Source organism: Battus philenor, unplaced genomic scaffold, assembly GCF_028537555.1.
Source record: "Battus philenor isolate CCGP_79_NKW_IND1 unplaced genomic scaffold, ilBatPhil1.0.hap1 SCAF_26, whole genome shotgun sequence".
In the NCBI taxonomy this organism is placed as follows: domain Eukaryota; kingdom Metazoa; phylum Arthropoda; class Insecta; order Lepidoptera; family Papilionidae; genus Battus; species Battus philenor.
Window position 1 is genome coordinate 4,110,962 of NW_027181689.1, and position 13,999 is coordinate 4,124,960.

At 34.1% G+C, this 13,999-nt stretch overlaps 1 protein-coding gene across 1 annotated transcript in view; it reads left to right on the forward strand.

The window, feature by feature from the left end:
• The window catches only part of RhoGAPp190 (Rho GTPase-activating protein 190), a 45,634-nt gene that overhangs the window by 25,157 nt on the left and 6,478 nt on the right, over positions 1-13,999 (forward strand). The window contains exons 20-32 of the mRNA XM_068768608.1: positions 424-568; positions 1,187-1,293; positions 1,886-2,070; positions 2,885-3,038; positions 4,068-4,186; positions 5,246-5,323; positions 6,950-7,059; positions 8,305-8,397; positions 9,779-9,880; positions 11,513-11,603; positions 11,985-12,096; positions 12,893-13,005; positions 13,618-13,712. Of these exons, the coding sequence (XP_068624709.1) occupies positions 424-568; positions 1,187-1,293; positions 1,886-2,070; positions 2,885-3,038; positions 4,068-4,186; positions 5,246-5,323; positions 6,950-7,059; positions 8,305-8,397; positions 9,779-9,880; positions 11,513-11,603; positions 11,985-12,096; positions 12,893-13,005; positions 13,618-13,712 (1,504 nt within the window). The remainder of the gene's footprint in view (positions 1-423; positions 569-1,186; positions 1,294-1,885; positions 2,071-2,884; positions 3,039-4,067; positions 4,187-5,245; positions 5,324-6,949; positions 7,060-8,304; positions 8,398-9,778; positions 9,881-11,512; positions 11,604-11,984; positions 12,097-12,892; positions 13,006-13,617; positions 13,713-13,999) is intronic.

Consider the following 13,999-nt stretch of genomic DNA (forward strand, 5'->3'; position numbering starts at 1 on the left):
ATGAAAGTGTATGTTCACATAAATATATATTGTTAAAGTTTTTTAAAAGATTGTTGTTGTAAGTTTCTTCCTGCTTCTTCTCCACAACTAACCTTGCGAATTAATTTTTAAAAAGGTAATGACAAATAAGGGTCCTTTTAAAAGTTTCAATATTGTATAAAATAAAAAGCATTTAGTAATAAATAACCTTAATTTATTTACTTTCAATTGAGACTATATTTTTAGACTTTTATTTACCTGGTCTGGAAATATTCTATGTGATGTAACAGAAAGGTCCCCGAGACAGTTGTCAAGCTAAGTTATTTAAAAGAGTTTTAGACTTAGCGCCATCAGCGTTCTACTCCGTTATTGTAGGGTTAGTCTTTATAATGCGGTTCAAAAAATTAAATATTAAGAATATTTGAATATGCATTTTTGTTACAGAATAATGGTGTGCATGTTTTGTGACGACCCGTACTCCCCTGAGCGAGTTCTCAGTCCGTTACTGCTTCATAGGGCATGCTTCCTCACCGGAGACAGGTCCATAGTCATTGAGACCTTCTTAGGAGATTCTAAGAGAAAAGTTGAAGTGAGTTCATTTAACTTAATATTTGAAATTATTTTATATTTTTATTTTATTTTGCTGTTCTTGACATAACTTGAGTTCTGTTTTACAGATTTCAAACACTTTTTTTATAACTTTTTCAACACTTTGTAGAGGGTTCTTATGAACAGATGTAGAAAATTATGCAGGAACTTGAATATTGAAATTGAGCATTTAACAGTTCGATATGAATTTCGCGCTATTGATAGTTAGCTATTAACTTAGCGCTTTTGACAGCTCGCAATGAACTTCGTGTTTTTGAGTTCGCTATGAACTTCGCGCGCGTTTAAAAGTTTGTCAGCGACACGTTTGAAATTTATATCGTTTAACGGCTCCATCGTGTGTTTATTGATCTTAAAATCAATTTATCTATTTTTTTATTTAATCATTAAATAAAGCCATCAAAATGAAATACTTTATATTATTTTTTATTGGAATACAACATGCCGGAAACAAGTAACATATTATAATAATACGGCTTTTTGTGAATATACAATCTTTACAGAGACAGATGTCTCAAAATAAATTTATTGTAAAACTATTGTAAATATTATTCTTAGTCTGTTTTTGTCGATAAATGTTTGTGAATGTGTATTGTTTCAGGTCATCATATCAAGTTTCCACGGCGCTAGTCAGTTCAGAGAGGAATTGATACACGGCTTCATTCTCATATACTCTGCAAAGAGAAAAGCGAGTTTGGCTACTCTCAAGTAAGTGTGACTTTTTGCGTTTCGTTTAACAAACTAAAATAATTATATTGTAAAGCGTTATTATCTCATCCCATGAAAATAGTTAGATTGGTTGTGAATTTGTAAGAAATTGTTATATCCAAAATTGTTATATTAAAAGTCAATTAACTATTTAGAAATTACGAATAGAATTTATTTTAAAGATATAACATTTAAAAGTGTGAGTCGGAGTTATATGTTACACAAATCATTCCTTTTTCAATATTATTTCAATTTTTAAAAACATATGTGAATCATTCTATTGCATTTTAAAGTTCGTGAAATACAAACACCGATCGGTATTATAAGAAAGAATTACTGGGGAGCGCTTTAAACAATTACTTACCGATATTGATACGTTAAGAAGTAAAGCAAACATGTTTCATTTAAATTTGCAGTCTTATGTTCTGTGAACTCAGTACCGATGAAACATCCAAAACTACCAGGCTAGCAGCATTAATATCAACAGATACAATACACTGATGTTATATGACGCTAAGGATTAACATGAACAATATTATTTAGTCGTATAAAAAACTTTTTTAATTTGTTTTTTATTTCAATAAATTTGCAGCGCATTCTCGATGAACATACCGAATCTTCCGATACAAATGGTGGCGGTGACGGACGGCGGCGGATCGGCGGCGAGCGCGTTCTTCGGCACCGACCTGGGCCACGCGCTCATCACCGAAGGCAACGCCACGGCCGATCGCCTCGGCGCTCACTTCACCACTTACACCTCCAGCGCGGAGAGTAAATGTCAGTTCTTTTATCATTATCATCGCAAGGCAATCACTGCAGGACATAGGCCTCCCCCATAAAAATAATCAAGTGTCATTATCAAAGTTGAAAAAGAGATAATAAACATAAGAATTATACATATTTATGATATATTACAGAGGCCATTAAAGTAGAAAATAAAGAGAAAAAAAATACATAATGAAGATTTAAGTTTAAGATTCTTTAAGTAAAGGAGGGGAGAGGTCTTGATAAAATAAAATGATTTCCTTCTTTTTCCACATGTTTCCTATGTGTAAATTTGATGCCATAATTATACAGGGTAGTTGGTTATAGGAGTAAACAATTTAAAGGGGGTGAATGTATTTTATGTTATAATTAAAATCTTTTTCCAATCATCCTGTATAAAGTGGTTACTTTGAAATATGATGAATGTGGCAAGCTAATATCTTTCGGCAGTACAAACTCCGCACGGACAGATAGTAGACAATAATCAATTTTCATTAGAATTTTGCAAAAGCTTTTTCTTCCTATATTATTATCCTTACGCTATTTTTTATTTCTGAAAACATTGATATTTGGATAGGGTGTACCATACAATAATTGAGATCCAATGAGCTTACTATCCGTGTATTTAAAGATTTTAAATCAATCATCCTGTGTACGTCAAAACTATCTATAAAAATGTCTGTTTTTCATGTGAAATATGTTTCTTAAATACATATGTATTATGGACTTTAAGGGAATTACATGGTTTATTAGTTATTTTCAATTTGATAATTTCAACATATTTTGAATTATTCTGTAAGTACTAAACTATTTTCTTTATTTAAAGCTGCCTTCTACACGCCGTTCTTCAAAGAGGTGTGGGAGCGTAAAGGGGAAATCGAACGCGCGTTCCGGATGGAACAGCCGCACAACTTGCCCGATGTGGCGGCTGCACGCCCCGCTCCACCACCGCGCCTGCATTCACACCACCTCAACCACAAGTGTGTACAATTACCAACATGATTATTAAACACCTACTATAATTTGATGAGAGGAATGATCAAACCAAAAACGAAATTAATTGGTCGTTAAAAGTCGTAAACTGTAAAAGGGAAATCCCCAAAAACTTCTCAGCGACTAATGAAATTCATCGGTTCGTATAAAACCAGTATACCAGTGTTTGCGAGCGCCAATCTCCTAAATCGGGTGAAATAAATAATGCATCATCCAAGCCAAAGTTTTAGATGGAGTTCTTTACTTTAGTTATTGTAGCGACACATAGATTTTATTCTAAAATATCACACCAGGTGCAGCAAATATCAAGCAGCTTTCGGTATTATACTTATTCAAGCATTTGGCAAAGTAAAAGCCAAAATAGCTTTATTATAAGAGATCATTACATAGAACAATTTATTTTCAAACATCTTTATTGTGAATATACTCTGAAATAGAGTAATATGCCTCTTGGTAGACACTGCTTAATAAATTTCTTCAATTTACAAAGTCATAAATTTGCTGCGTCGTTTGGCAGTTTATTATAAAACTATATACATTGACCTATGAATGAGTAACCATATATAACTAACATAAATAGCCGATATAAGAATTTGGGCAGCCTACTGGTTTGGATTGCTAGCAAGTCATCATCATAGATTTTGGAACATAGTTGCTTGGTTATCTCATCAGAGTTTATGTAGTCGTTTGAAAGCCCGTTTTAGAAATGAACTAATGTTTGCTCTTAATTGGCCTAAATCCTTCAGCAAGTTGAAGAGAGATTTTGGTGTTGTACTATTTGCCACACCACACACCATCGCTTGCAACTTGTTTATGAATTAATTCCTGTTTAAATTGTTGACAAGGTATATTTATTCCCGGAGCAATTCTCTATATAGTTTCTCGTATGTTTCAGAGTCCATCCAAAAGCCATTGTTGTCTAACCAAAATTCTTCAGCAGTAAGAATTCGCTGTTATACATTTCGCTTGTATCGCATACAAATTTAGTATAAATTAAATTTACAATCTTTGTGCAGGATGGAACACAAGCTCACAAACTCGCTGGACCTTCTCATCGGCCCTGACTCCCGAGCTGATATCGACTCCGAGTACAGCGACACATTGAACAATTCAAAGAATAGAGGATTTCTTAAAGGTTCGATAGTATATGTTTTCTTTGATTTTTAAGAAAGTTAATCACTGAAAAACTACAGGCTGATTGGTTACAGGTATTAAAGTTTAATATTCTTTAAAACTATTACATCTATTTTCAATTACCTTATAAGGTGTTTGTCCGAAAAATGTTACATTAATATATTTTTTCTATTACTATAGAATAGCATTACAAGTGATGGATCAATAACTTAACACTAACCTACTGGCAGCACAAAGTTAACAGGGAAATATAATAAACAATAATTAATTTGAAATTGTTGTAATCCGATTTTAAAATTGTTTTTTTTATTTTATTTTTGTATGAAACCATTGATGGTCGGATAGCGTGTAACTTAAATTGGCAGCAAAGGAGCTGCATATTCACCCTTTTTAAAGCTTTCACACCTATAAACAATCAGCCTTGTATAGCTAATATTTTTATACAAAGAAAATTGTCTACAATCTATATTTAAATTAAAATTAGTAAAATGCCAATTCACAAATTTTGTATTAATTAAATAAAAGAATAATGTTATTATTCCGGTATTTGTCTATGACATCCAGTCTGATGGCAATCAAATAGACTGAGAGTTTGATTAATTTAAGTTATATGTACCTTCATCATTATCATTCAAGCCGGAGGATTTTGTCTGTTGGATGGTAGGCCTTCTCCATATATTTCCGATACTACCTAATTGAACCGACATGCATCCAGCGTCTTCTAATGACTTTAAGGTCATATGTCCACCAGGTGTGACGATTGACTCTGCGCTTGCCGTTCCGTGGTCTCCACTCTAGAACCTTAAGACCCCAGAGGTATATTACCACATGCTGCCACAACTAAACCGACGCATATTGCAAGTCATAAGACTCCCCGCAATCATAGTCACGATGACCGTGCTTGCGTTGCGCGCATCTAGCATTTTCTCGCGACTTTGACTATATCGTCGGGCTATTTAGTTGAATACCTGCTCGTACTCGCCACTAGAGAACTTTTCAGCTCCAATTACCGTCGATGATACCTTATACCTTAATGTCTATTAACCTCCGTTCCTCGTAGGTTTCAGCGTATACCCTCCGCCCAGCACGCCGCCTGAGCCCGCGCCTCCCGATCACAGAATGCACGCGGATTTGTCACGTAAGTCTTGTAAACCATCATTTTATTTTGTGCTCTAGATAATAAGAAATTAACATTTTTATAGTGCAACCGAAACCGCTGTACCGCGTCTTAGGTACGCGCGGGGCGAACTGGCAGGGGAGCGTATATCGGCTGCCGCGGTCTACGCTTACGGCAGCGGTACTCGTATTTTTTTTTCCTCGGCCCCTACCTCACCGCGCTGTCAATCGTAATACAGCTGTTTCGGTAGCACTATAACATTTTTCCATACAAAGTTAGGTTAGGTTAGTAAAAATAGGGGTTATTCTTGTAAATAATTGTAACTAATGGAGGTTAATCTTTAATTAGTAGTAGCAATAGTGAGGGCACACTGGCTGCTATTAGCGAGGAGGTCTTTGTATTTTTGACCACTGAGTAAAGTCAGTCAAAATGGCTTTATAATAAGTAATCATTATAATCAAGTTAAGATTATGTTTAGGTTAGTTTAAAACGCATCACCTACTGGGGAGAACTAACAAGAAACCCCACCAAGGGTTTATAATTATTTTGATTATTCTTTATTAACAATTATTTTTTCATAAAAAAAGAACAAAGGTTATTAACTTTCAAAGAGGTTTTAAAACGTATCGTGAGGGTAAATCTTTTTGCATTTCAGGACTTTTATTTCTAAAGCTATTTATTATGTTAAACGATTAAACGTGCATAAAGAAATGTTTATAATGCAGCCGATCTCAACTGCTCCGAGGATTCGCTGAGCACCCACGAGTCAGGTGATTGCACTACAAGCGAGTATAGATCTTATTACTATCAAGAATAGGTTTCATTTTTGTGTAGATAGATTTGTCTTGTCCTGTAATTTAGTTTTTTTTATATGGAATGTGTTTTGTTTTGTCGTCATATAGTTTATTCATGCATGACTCTGGTAGAATTGACATAAATTTATACAATGTTTGGAATGAAATTTATAAGAACAATTTCTATGGAAATTGCCTATCTCACTATTATTCTATATATTTATACATTTGTTTCGAATTAAGAATTGAAACGTGTTCATTTAAAGAATTTTTTTTACATTTATTTACTGGTTATTTAATTTTATTTTTGTAGACTTAGTTAATTATATTTAATATAGAATATAGATTTATTTTTGAAAGTTGTGTAATTGAGGAAAAACTAGTTTATATTTATTTTTTATACATTTCTCATGAGTGATATAGAAACAATTTGTTTAAATAATTAATGAATAAGCGTTTTACTATTCGATACGAGTATTATATTAAATTTGAATAGGCTGATACCGAATAAAACAGGTTCAATCGGCTTGAAACATAAATATTAAATGTTTTTCTTTTTTTTTGTTTAAATTGCTATTAATTGTATTCTTGTTATAAAAGGTGCACCTTTAGATCATGTTTCTTTCGCAATACACTAGTAAACGAATGATTTAAATCCACCTGCATTGTAATGTAAGCTATTTTGATAAATTTAACGAATGCATCAAAATTGCAAAAGGTAAAGCGAACATCAGCATCGTGTCTGTTCATTATAAGGTGTGATGGTAGTTTAGGTTAGCTTTGTAATGTAGAAGGCTGTATCCAACTTAAAAGTATGTGTAAATGTATATGTTAATGTATGTTTTGTATTCAGATGGAGGTGGACTCTGGCAGCCCGCTGGTTACGGGCATCGAGCCTTCACAACTGGACGGACCCGACCACAACCGCCGCCGCAACGAACGAGGCACTCACAAACGCTCAAGGTAAATATTCAAGCCTCATTGGCCAGCACACAGTCACACATGGATAATGGAGATAGACTTATACAAGTTTCACTTAATTCAATGGCACAAGAAATTTTATTATAGTATATTAATTTTACAAACAGATCTAGAATGAGATATCTAGATAATAGAACGACCAAAAGATGGAGTGATGACATCACGCGGGCAATTCATGGTCAAAGTTACCTAGAGAACAAAATAAATAAATAAAGAAATTACATATAATCGTAATATATATAAAATATCAGTTTATAGTATTCGTAAAGAAATGTAAGATGATAGGCTTGATAAATAAATAAAATATTAACTATTACTAAAATGTACTCAATAAATCCGAAACATATCGTCCAACATCCCTCAGTGAATGAACGTTTTTTGACGTATAAGCGCGATTGTAACTCTAGATTTCTCTTCTGGGAAAAGGTTCAATCACAATTCTTATAATACGTCAGGTGTCGCATATGTTGTAGATTGTTTAAATTTATTCGATCGCGGAATTCGGATCCGTGATCCCTACGTTTGAAGAAGCTGTAAAAGCTAGAATGGCTTACAGGGCCCAGCACCAATCGAATATAGCGAGCAGCGCAACCGCGTTTTGAGATTGCAAATCATTTCAGTACGAGTCTATTTTTGTGCCAAAGTAATAAGTTTTCATTTAAGAAATTTTAATTAAAAACAAAATCAGCCAAATTAAACACTTAAAAACGTACTCTAGTTTCGATGTTTATAAAATTTAAAATTTTAGGGTTAAAGAATAAAAAAATATTATATACATGAAATAAGGTCTAGCGGATTGGCAAGTAGAAGTGCATAACTTACCTCTTAATACCGCTGATGACCGCTGGAGCCTTAAGGTTCTGGAGTGGAGACAAAAGACCGGTAAACGCAGTTTAGGAAGTTCATTCATATTAGTCGACGAAGATAAAGAAAAAAAAAGTGTTAATAGCTGGGTGTAACCTATAAGGTTCTTGACCGACCCGGTTGAAGCCTATAGTTCCAGTTGGGTCTGTTGCGTTCCGGATGCTCCAAAACAGCAATGAACTGCTACAATGTTCCACAAGTGTTAATAGCTCGCTTTGTTTTAAAAAGTAGCCACCTGTAAACCATATTAAAATTTATTATCCTATTATCTGTCCCTTTCGCTTGCATATAAAGGTGTGGTTGAAAGATCGCTATATTAACCGTATCAGGCTAATAAATATATATATTTTTTCATTGGTACAGCAACCGGGCAAATTGGATATGAACAACTATACAATGGTCAGCGATGCTCTACAGCACATTACCATCGGACCACCGCACTCCAGAGACAGAAAGGTATGACTATACGTTAATTTGTATAGGTTCATATAACTAACAAGCCCAGCGGTGGGCGTCCACTCCCAAGTCCTATCGAAAATCTATAGAGGCCTATATCCAGAAGTCGGTAGATCCAGGAGACGTCCTCAAGCTGAAATAATTATGACTTAATATTTGGTTCTATCAATAAACCCTCCTTGTATTATTAAGGAGGTTTTCTTATTAATAATAAAATAAACTGGTAATAAATATATGAAATTTTGACAGAATCACCACCTTATTTCTGCTTATCAATTACTTATTATATTGAAAACCTCTTTACGGTCTTAAACCATTTTGTCATTTGTGGATAACACTCGTAACATTTTCATTTGCAAATAACAATAATTTAATTGCACTAATCGCCTAAACATTTCATAAAGACATTGATTGGTATTGGTAAGATAAAACCTGGCAATAGCGTTTCTAAAAGCAATAAGAGTTCAGAAGATCATATCAGTTTTTAAAAGGTTAGTCATTTCTAATCAACGATTAATCTCTTGTTAAACACTGATTAACTTCGTTTGGGTTGTTAGAATGTTTGACCCCAGCCGTTGACTTTGAATTTATTTATTTATAAAGTAAATTAATTTTATTATGATCTATGACTTCAAAACTTTAATCTTCTGATTTGATATATTAGTTGCCATGAAGTACAAGATAAACATACTGCACGTCAAACCCTCACAGGATAGCAGGATTAAGTCCATTGCTGTTCCAAATTCTATCGTACTTTCCACATACCATCATTTACTATTTTTTCAAGAAATCTTGCAGACATTTTAGTGAAGTTAACCAGAGTTTCACAGTTGATCATTCATAAAGTTATACAGTGGTTCTCAACCTTTTATCGTTTCTTAAGAAAATCAATTCTCTCCTGATAACTTCATACCTTCATAAAATGTGATATTTATCAACATTTTTAGTTATAAGGTTCACATTATCTACCTACTGTAGACATTATACACTTATACAGGTAAACCGTTTCATCTCAATATCTCTACTATTACTAATTAAATTTTCAAGTCATGGGCCTAAAACAAGAAAATGCCTTGAGAAACCGCAGGGTGCCATTATGAAAGTAATTCCACAGGTAGAGAATTTCTTGAATAACCTTTCAAAAGCTAGTATTTCAAAATGTTGCTCCATGTTAGACGGTATATCTTTCGTTATTGCCGTGTTTATTCTATTCTACGTGTTTATGAATGGCCTATGGATTACATCAGACTATGGTATTATAAACACCGTTATATATGGTATTTTGATTAATGTCCGTACGGATGTATGTCCCTGACGTTAATATGGGATAGGATGTATGGTCCTCCGAACTGGACTCGGTATCAGTTAGTGTGTCGCGCAGTCCGGGCGCTCGGGGTGGTCTCATGCGAGCGCGGGCTCGGCGCACCACCACCACCCGTCCGGCGTCAGCTCCGAGACCGAGCTCGACGCGCAGTACGCGCAGGTACCACGCAATATCGTCTCTTGTGACGCTTGTGTTAAAGTATATTATTGCATGTAGTGTTTATACTATATACCGCTGAATATATTTTTAATGCAATTTAAATATCAACCAAGGGACTATATGTATAATATTCAACAGTAATTATATTTTTGAGAAATAATTATTTAATCTAATTGTCGTTGTCTTAAAGCCTGGTCTGAGGCCAATGACTTGACCGTACGACGTCTAACTATAGTTCGTTCGCGTTAAGAATGCAATCAGTTATCACTGTGCGCCGGTCTAGCCACGCGCCCCCTTACTAATCAAATCGTTCCTAATTAAAAAGTGAAGTTCACAGTGACCATAATTTCGGTTTTGTTTATTACGTATACTTGAACGGTTTGATTTTTTACGGGGCGTGGCTAAATTGACGGACAATGATGATTAATTTTATGTTTAACTTGAACGAACTACAGTTACCTCGACAAACTTCGTACTGTCAAAAATTATTAGACGGGTATATGCCAAAAACTTTTGACAAAAACTGTTAAAAAATAATATATAGTATGTACTTCACTTTATTTTGTGGTTTTTTATTTTTCAAAATAAATTTTCTATTTCGTAACCTGTAAGATAACACTGACACGCCTCTTTGTTTCGATTTACCTCAAATATTTCACAGCTAGGGACAGGGGCTTAAATTGACTTATTTTGTATGGGAAAGAAGAATGTTTTTCATAAAAATCTAGAAAAAATAGCTGTACTGGTAAAAACCCTCCTCGAATTTTGCGCCTAGCAATACATTTGGTGATTTATTTATATTTATATGTATATAGATCACTGAAATATCAAAACAACACCTGTTGCACAAGATAATATTACGTTTTCAACCGCTTCATGTAACATTAATAACATACATTATTCAATATGCATGTTTGTGTAAATGCAGCTTGTTATAGTAATCATATATATACAGGTTTATTATAACAAATGATTGTTGAGTTTTTTCAGAAATATATACACATATGCGATAGTTGCTTAAATATATAAATTCTTTTGCAAAAAAATGGACAACTCTCATCACCACCAATTGTATTGTTACTATTTATTGGTTTGGTCGATTAAATGAAGCAGTCTTAACCCCACAAATTTGTAAATTAATAAGCAATGAACAGTTAAGAATTTAAAATTGGAATGTATATTACACCGCGCTCATTTTATCACTGGCCAGTATCAGTTTACTAGATTAAAAACTTTTTCGTATTGTCCGTTTTTTTATTTGATATATTTATGCTTTCTTGTGTTTCCTCGACGGAAATATTATTATATACGTATGTTAAGTGCTTTTGAATTAAGTCTGTATAGTTTTTGTAATATTTTAAATAAACAATTGATTTGTAGGGTTTACACAGTTAGTAAACCAAATTATTAAATATTTTCAAGCATTAGAGTATTTTGAAAACTCTTTTGCTTCTCTACGCAGTTTTCTGATAGTTTTGAGTAAATGTAGAAATATCAACTTCTATTTCCATTTCCTTCACCTTTTAAAAGAAGAAAGAGAATTATTTTGTTTGGTGTAACTTCCTCCAGTTTTTAATGAGTGTTATATAAGATTGGTATAGTGCGTGATATTGTTTTCTACTATCGTTTCAGATTAAGGAAACTAATGAATATATGGAGGCGCCATCTATGACAAGACTGAGAAGACATCGGAGACATGAAAAAACACCATTGCATCAGCCTTGTAAGTTTTTGTTTACACTATATTGCTTAGGGCCGTCGATGTGACTAATTTCTAATGTAAATTAATAAAATAGTTACGTACATAATGACGCTATTTTTTACATTATTTATTTAACAATGTAAATGTAGCTGCCTTGCTATGTAGATTATGCCTTAAGAAATTACGAAAAGAAAACCGGTTACATTTTGAAAAAGCCTTTGACTTTGATATTTCCAAAAAAAGTCACGGCCTCAGTAGTAGGGGATATGACACGAGGGATTATACTTAATATATTGTAATGAAATAGCTTTATTTTTTTATTGTATTGGGAGTTACATGCAATCACTAGTGAGTGCAATAAATCAACGTCTATGTGCGTCTAATGGTAGTTGTTTGTGACAGCATTCTCGGAGACGGACAGCTCGGGCTCTAGCGAGGCGTCGGGCGGCGCTGCTCGGATACACGCGCGCCGGCGTCACAACGCGCATCACGCGCCGCGGCATTACAAGAAACGGTAAGTCTTACAGCCTTGGACAAAATTATTAATCACCTTCATTAAACACAAGCACCACTAAACTTATACTCTTTATTTAATGGTATCAGGCGTTACCTTGCGGAAGTCCATCCTAAGTAAGAAAAGGAAATATTGGTATATTTCGCCACTTCTGCACATGCAGTGGTAGTCGTGCAATGAAATGCACCGCCCGCCAGCCCGCTGATGAATGCGCATGCAGCAAACTATGCGAATTACACAACAGCCACCGTTAAATCACACAACACGTGTTTCACCCCTCCACGGGGCATCTTCAGGAGTTATGTTACACCGATTAGTGCCGAGCACTCTGTGTTCACCACTGCATGTGCGGAAGTGGCTAAATATTGGTCCTTTTCAAACTTGTACTCATCATCACCTAGTGCTGGGCCTTATCAGCCGATAGGCGCCCACTACAAGACATAGGCCTTCTCCAAGTATTGCCACAATGACCAGTTTGTGCTATCCGCATTCAGCGACCTCCCGTTCCTACCCGGTTGTTGTAAAAATTACTTATCTTTTTAACAATTCAATTATTGGTATTATTAAAATACTATTTTATACAATAGATAAGTTGCCAAATACAATTGGCTAAGGCTTTAGATTGTTTTTGTTTTAATTACCCATTCCAATGACATTCACAGTCTTTTGATAGAGGCATAAAAAATATGCTACAAGCACTAATGTATATTTTTGCAATCAAATTATGTATATTTCAATACTTTATCAATTAATGTCTAGGTCATGTCATAAGTAATAACTGATTTTCATGTTGTAGGTCCTTGGGCAACCTCGTTGCGGTGCAGAGTCCCAGAGTACCTAAACTGGGAATGTTTGTTGGGCCTCCAGAACTGCCTACTGGATATCGGGCTCGACCCCAAGAGGACAAAGGTAAATCATTTGTTTAATAAAAGAATGTTTTGGTTCATTTTCAATTTTAATTTAAAATATCTTTACTTAAGTAGTCATTTACATGCACTCTTGAATCTTCAATTATTTTAACATTATAAGTAGTAAAGCTACTCGCTACTCGGAATGTTGATCTGATGAGAAGAGCCAAAAACTCGGCAGTTACGATTTTTAAATGAAATTTAACAACTTTTTACAATTCCATTATAATATCTACCATGTAAATGAGACAACAAACCAAGTTCCACGCATTCAGTCAGCAAAAAACTCTTGAATGCTATAATAAGATATATTTAAAGTTGTACTTTTTATTTTAGCTTTAAAACTAAAAAAAGGAACTCTAGTGGAACTTTATTATATATATGTACACTCATTTAGAAATGAATAGATATCGAAAAATAGTTGTACGTATATAATATAGTGTTCTAATTTGAATGCGGAAGCAGAGTTATCTTCTATGGGTATCATAGAATGATGTTATAATAATAAAACAATTAACTGCTTATTTCAGTAATAATAAAGTTACATTTTCATTTGTGATTATAATAGCAGTTATAGATAGGAGAAATTAAATTAATGTTCTATTAAATCCAGCGGCTGCCAGTGACTCTAGCGATGGCAGCTCCGATGGTGAGGCTCGCCGTCCGCGACCACTGCCACCACCACCGCATCATGAGCCTACTCACAAGGTTAGTTATTCTTGAACGAAAGTGTTGTGAATGAAAAAAAAATAGTATGTATAAACTTGATATAAAATATGTTTGGTTGTACTATTTGTATGTAGATGGTTCTGGTACATTAAAAATGATAAATTTATATATAAAAAAGACAAAGTGAAAGTTTAGAGCCATTCTTCATTTGTTTTCTTTCAAAAATTTAAATCTAATAAAAAAATGTAACCCAAGTTGCAAAATAAATTGTGTCAATTAGAACATAATTCAGTGTCAGTAAGAGTAAAGGTTTAAATGTTATCAGT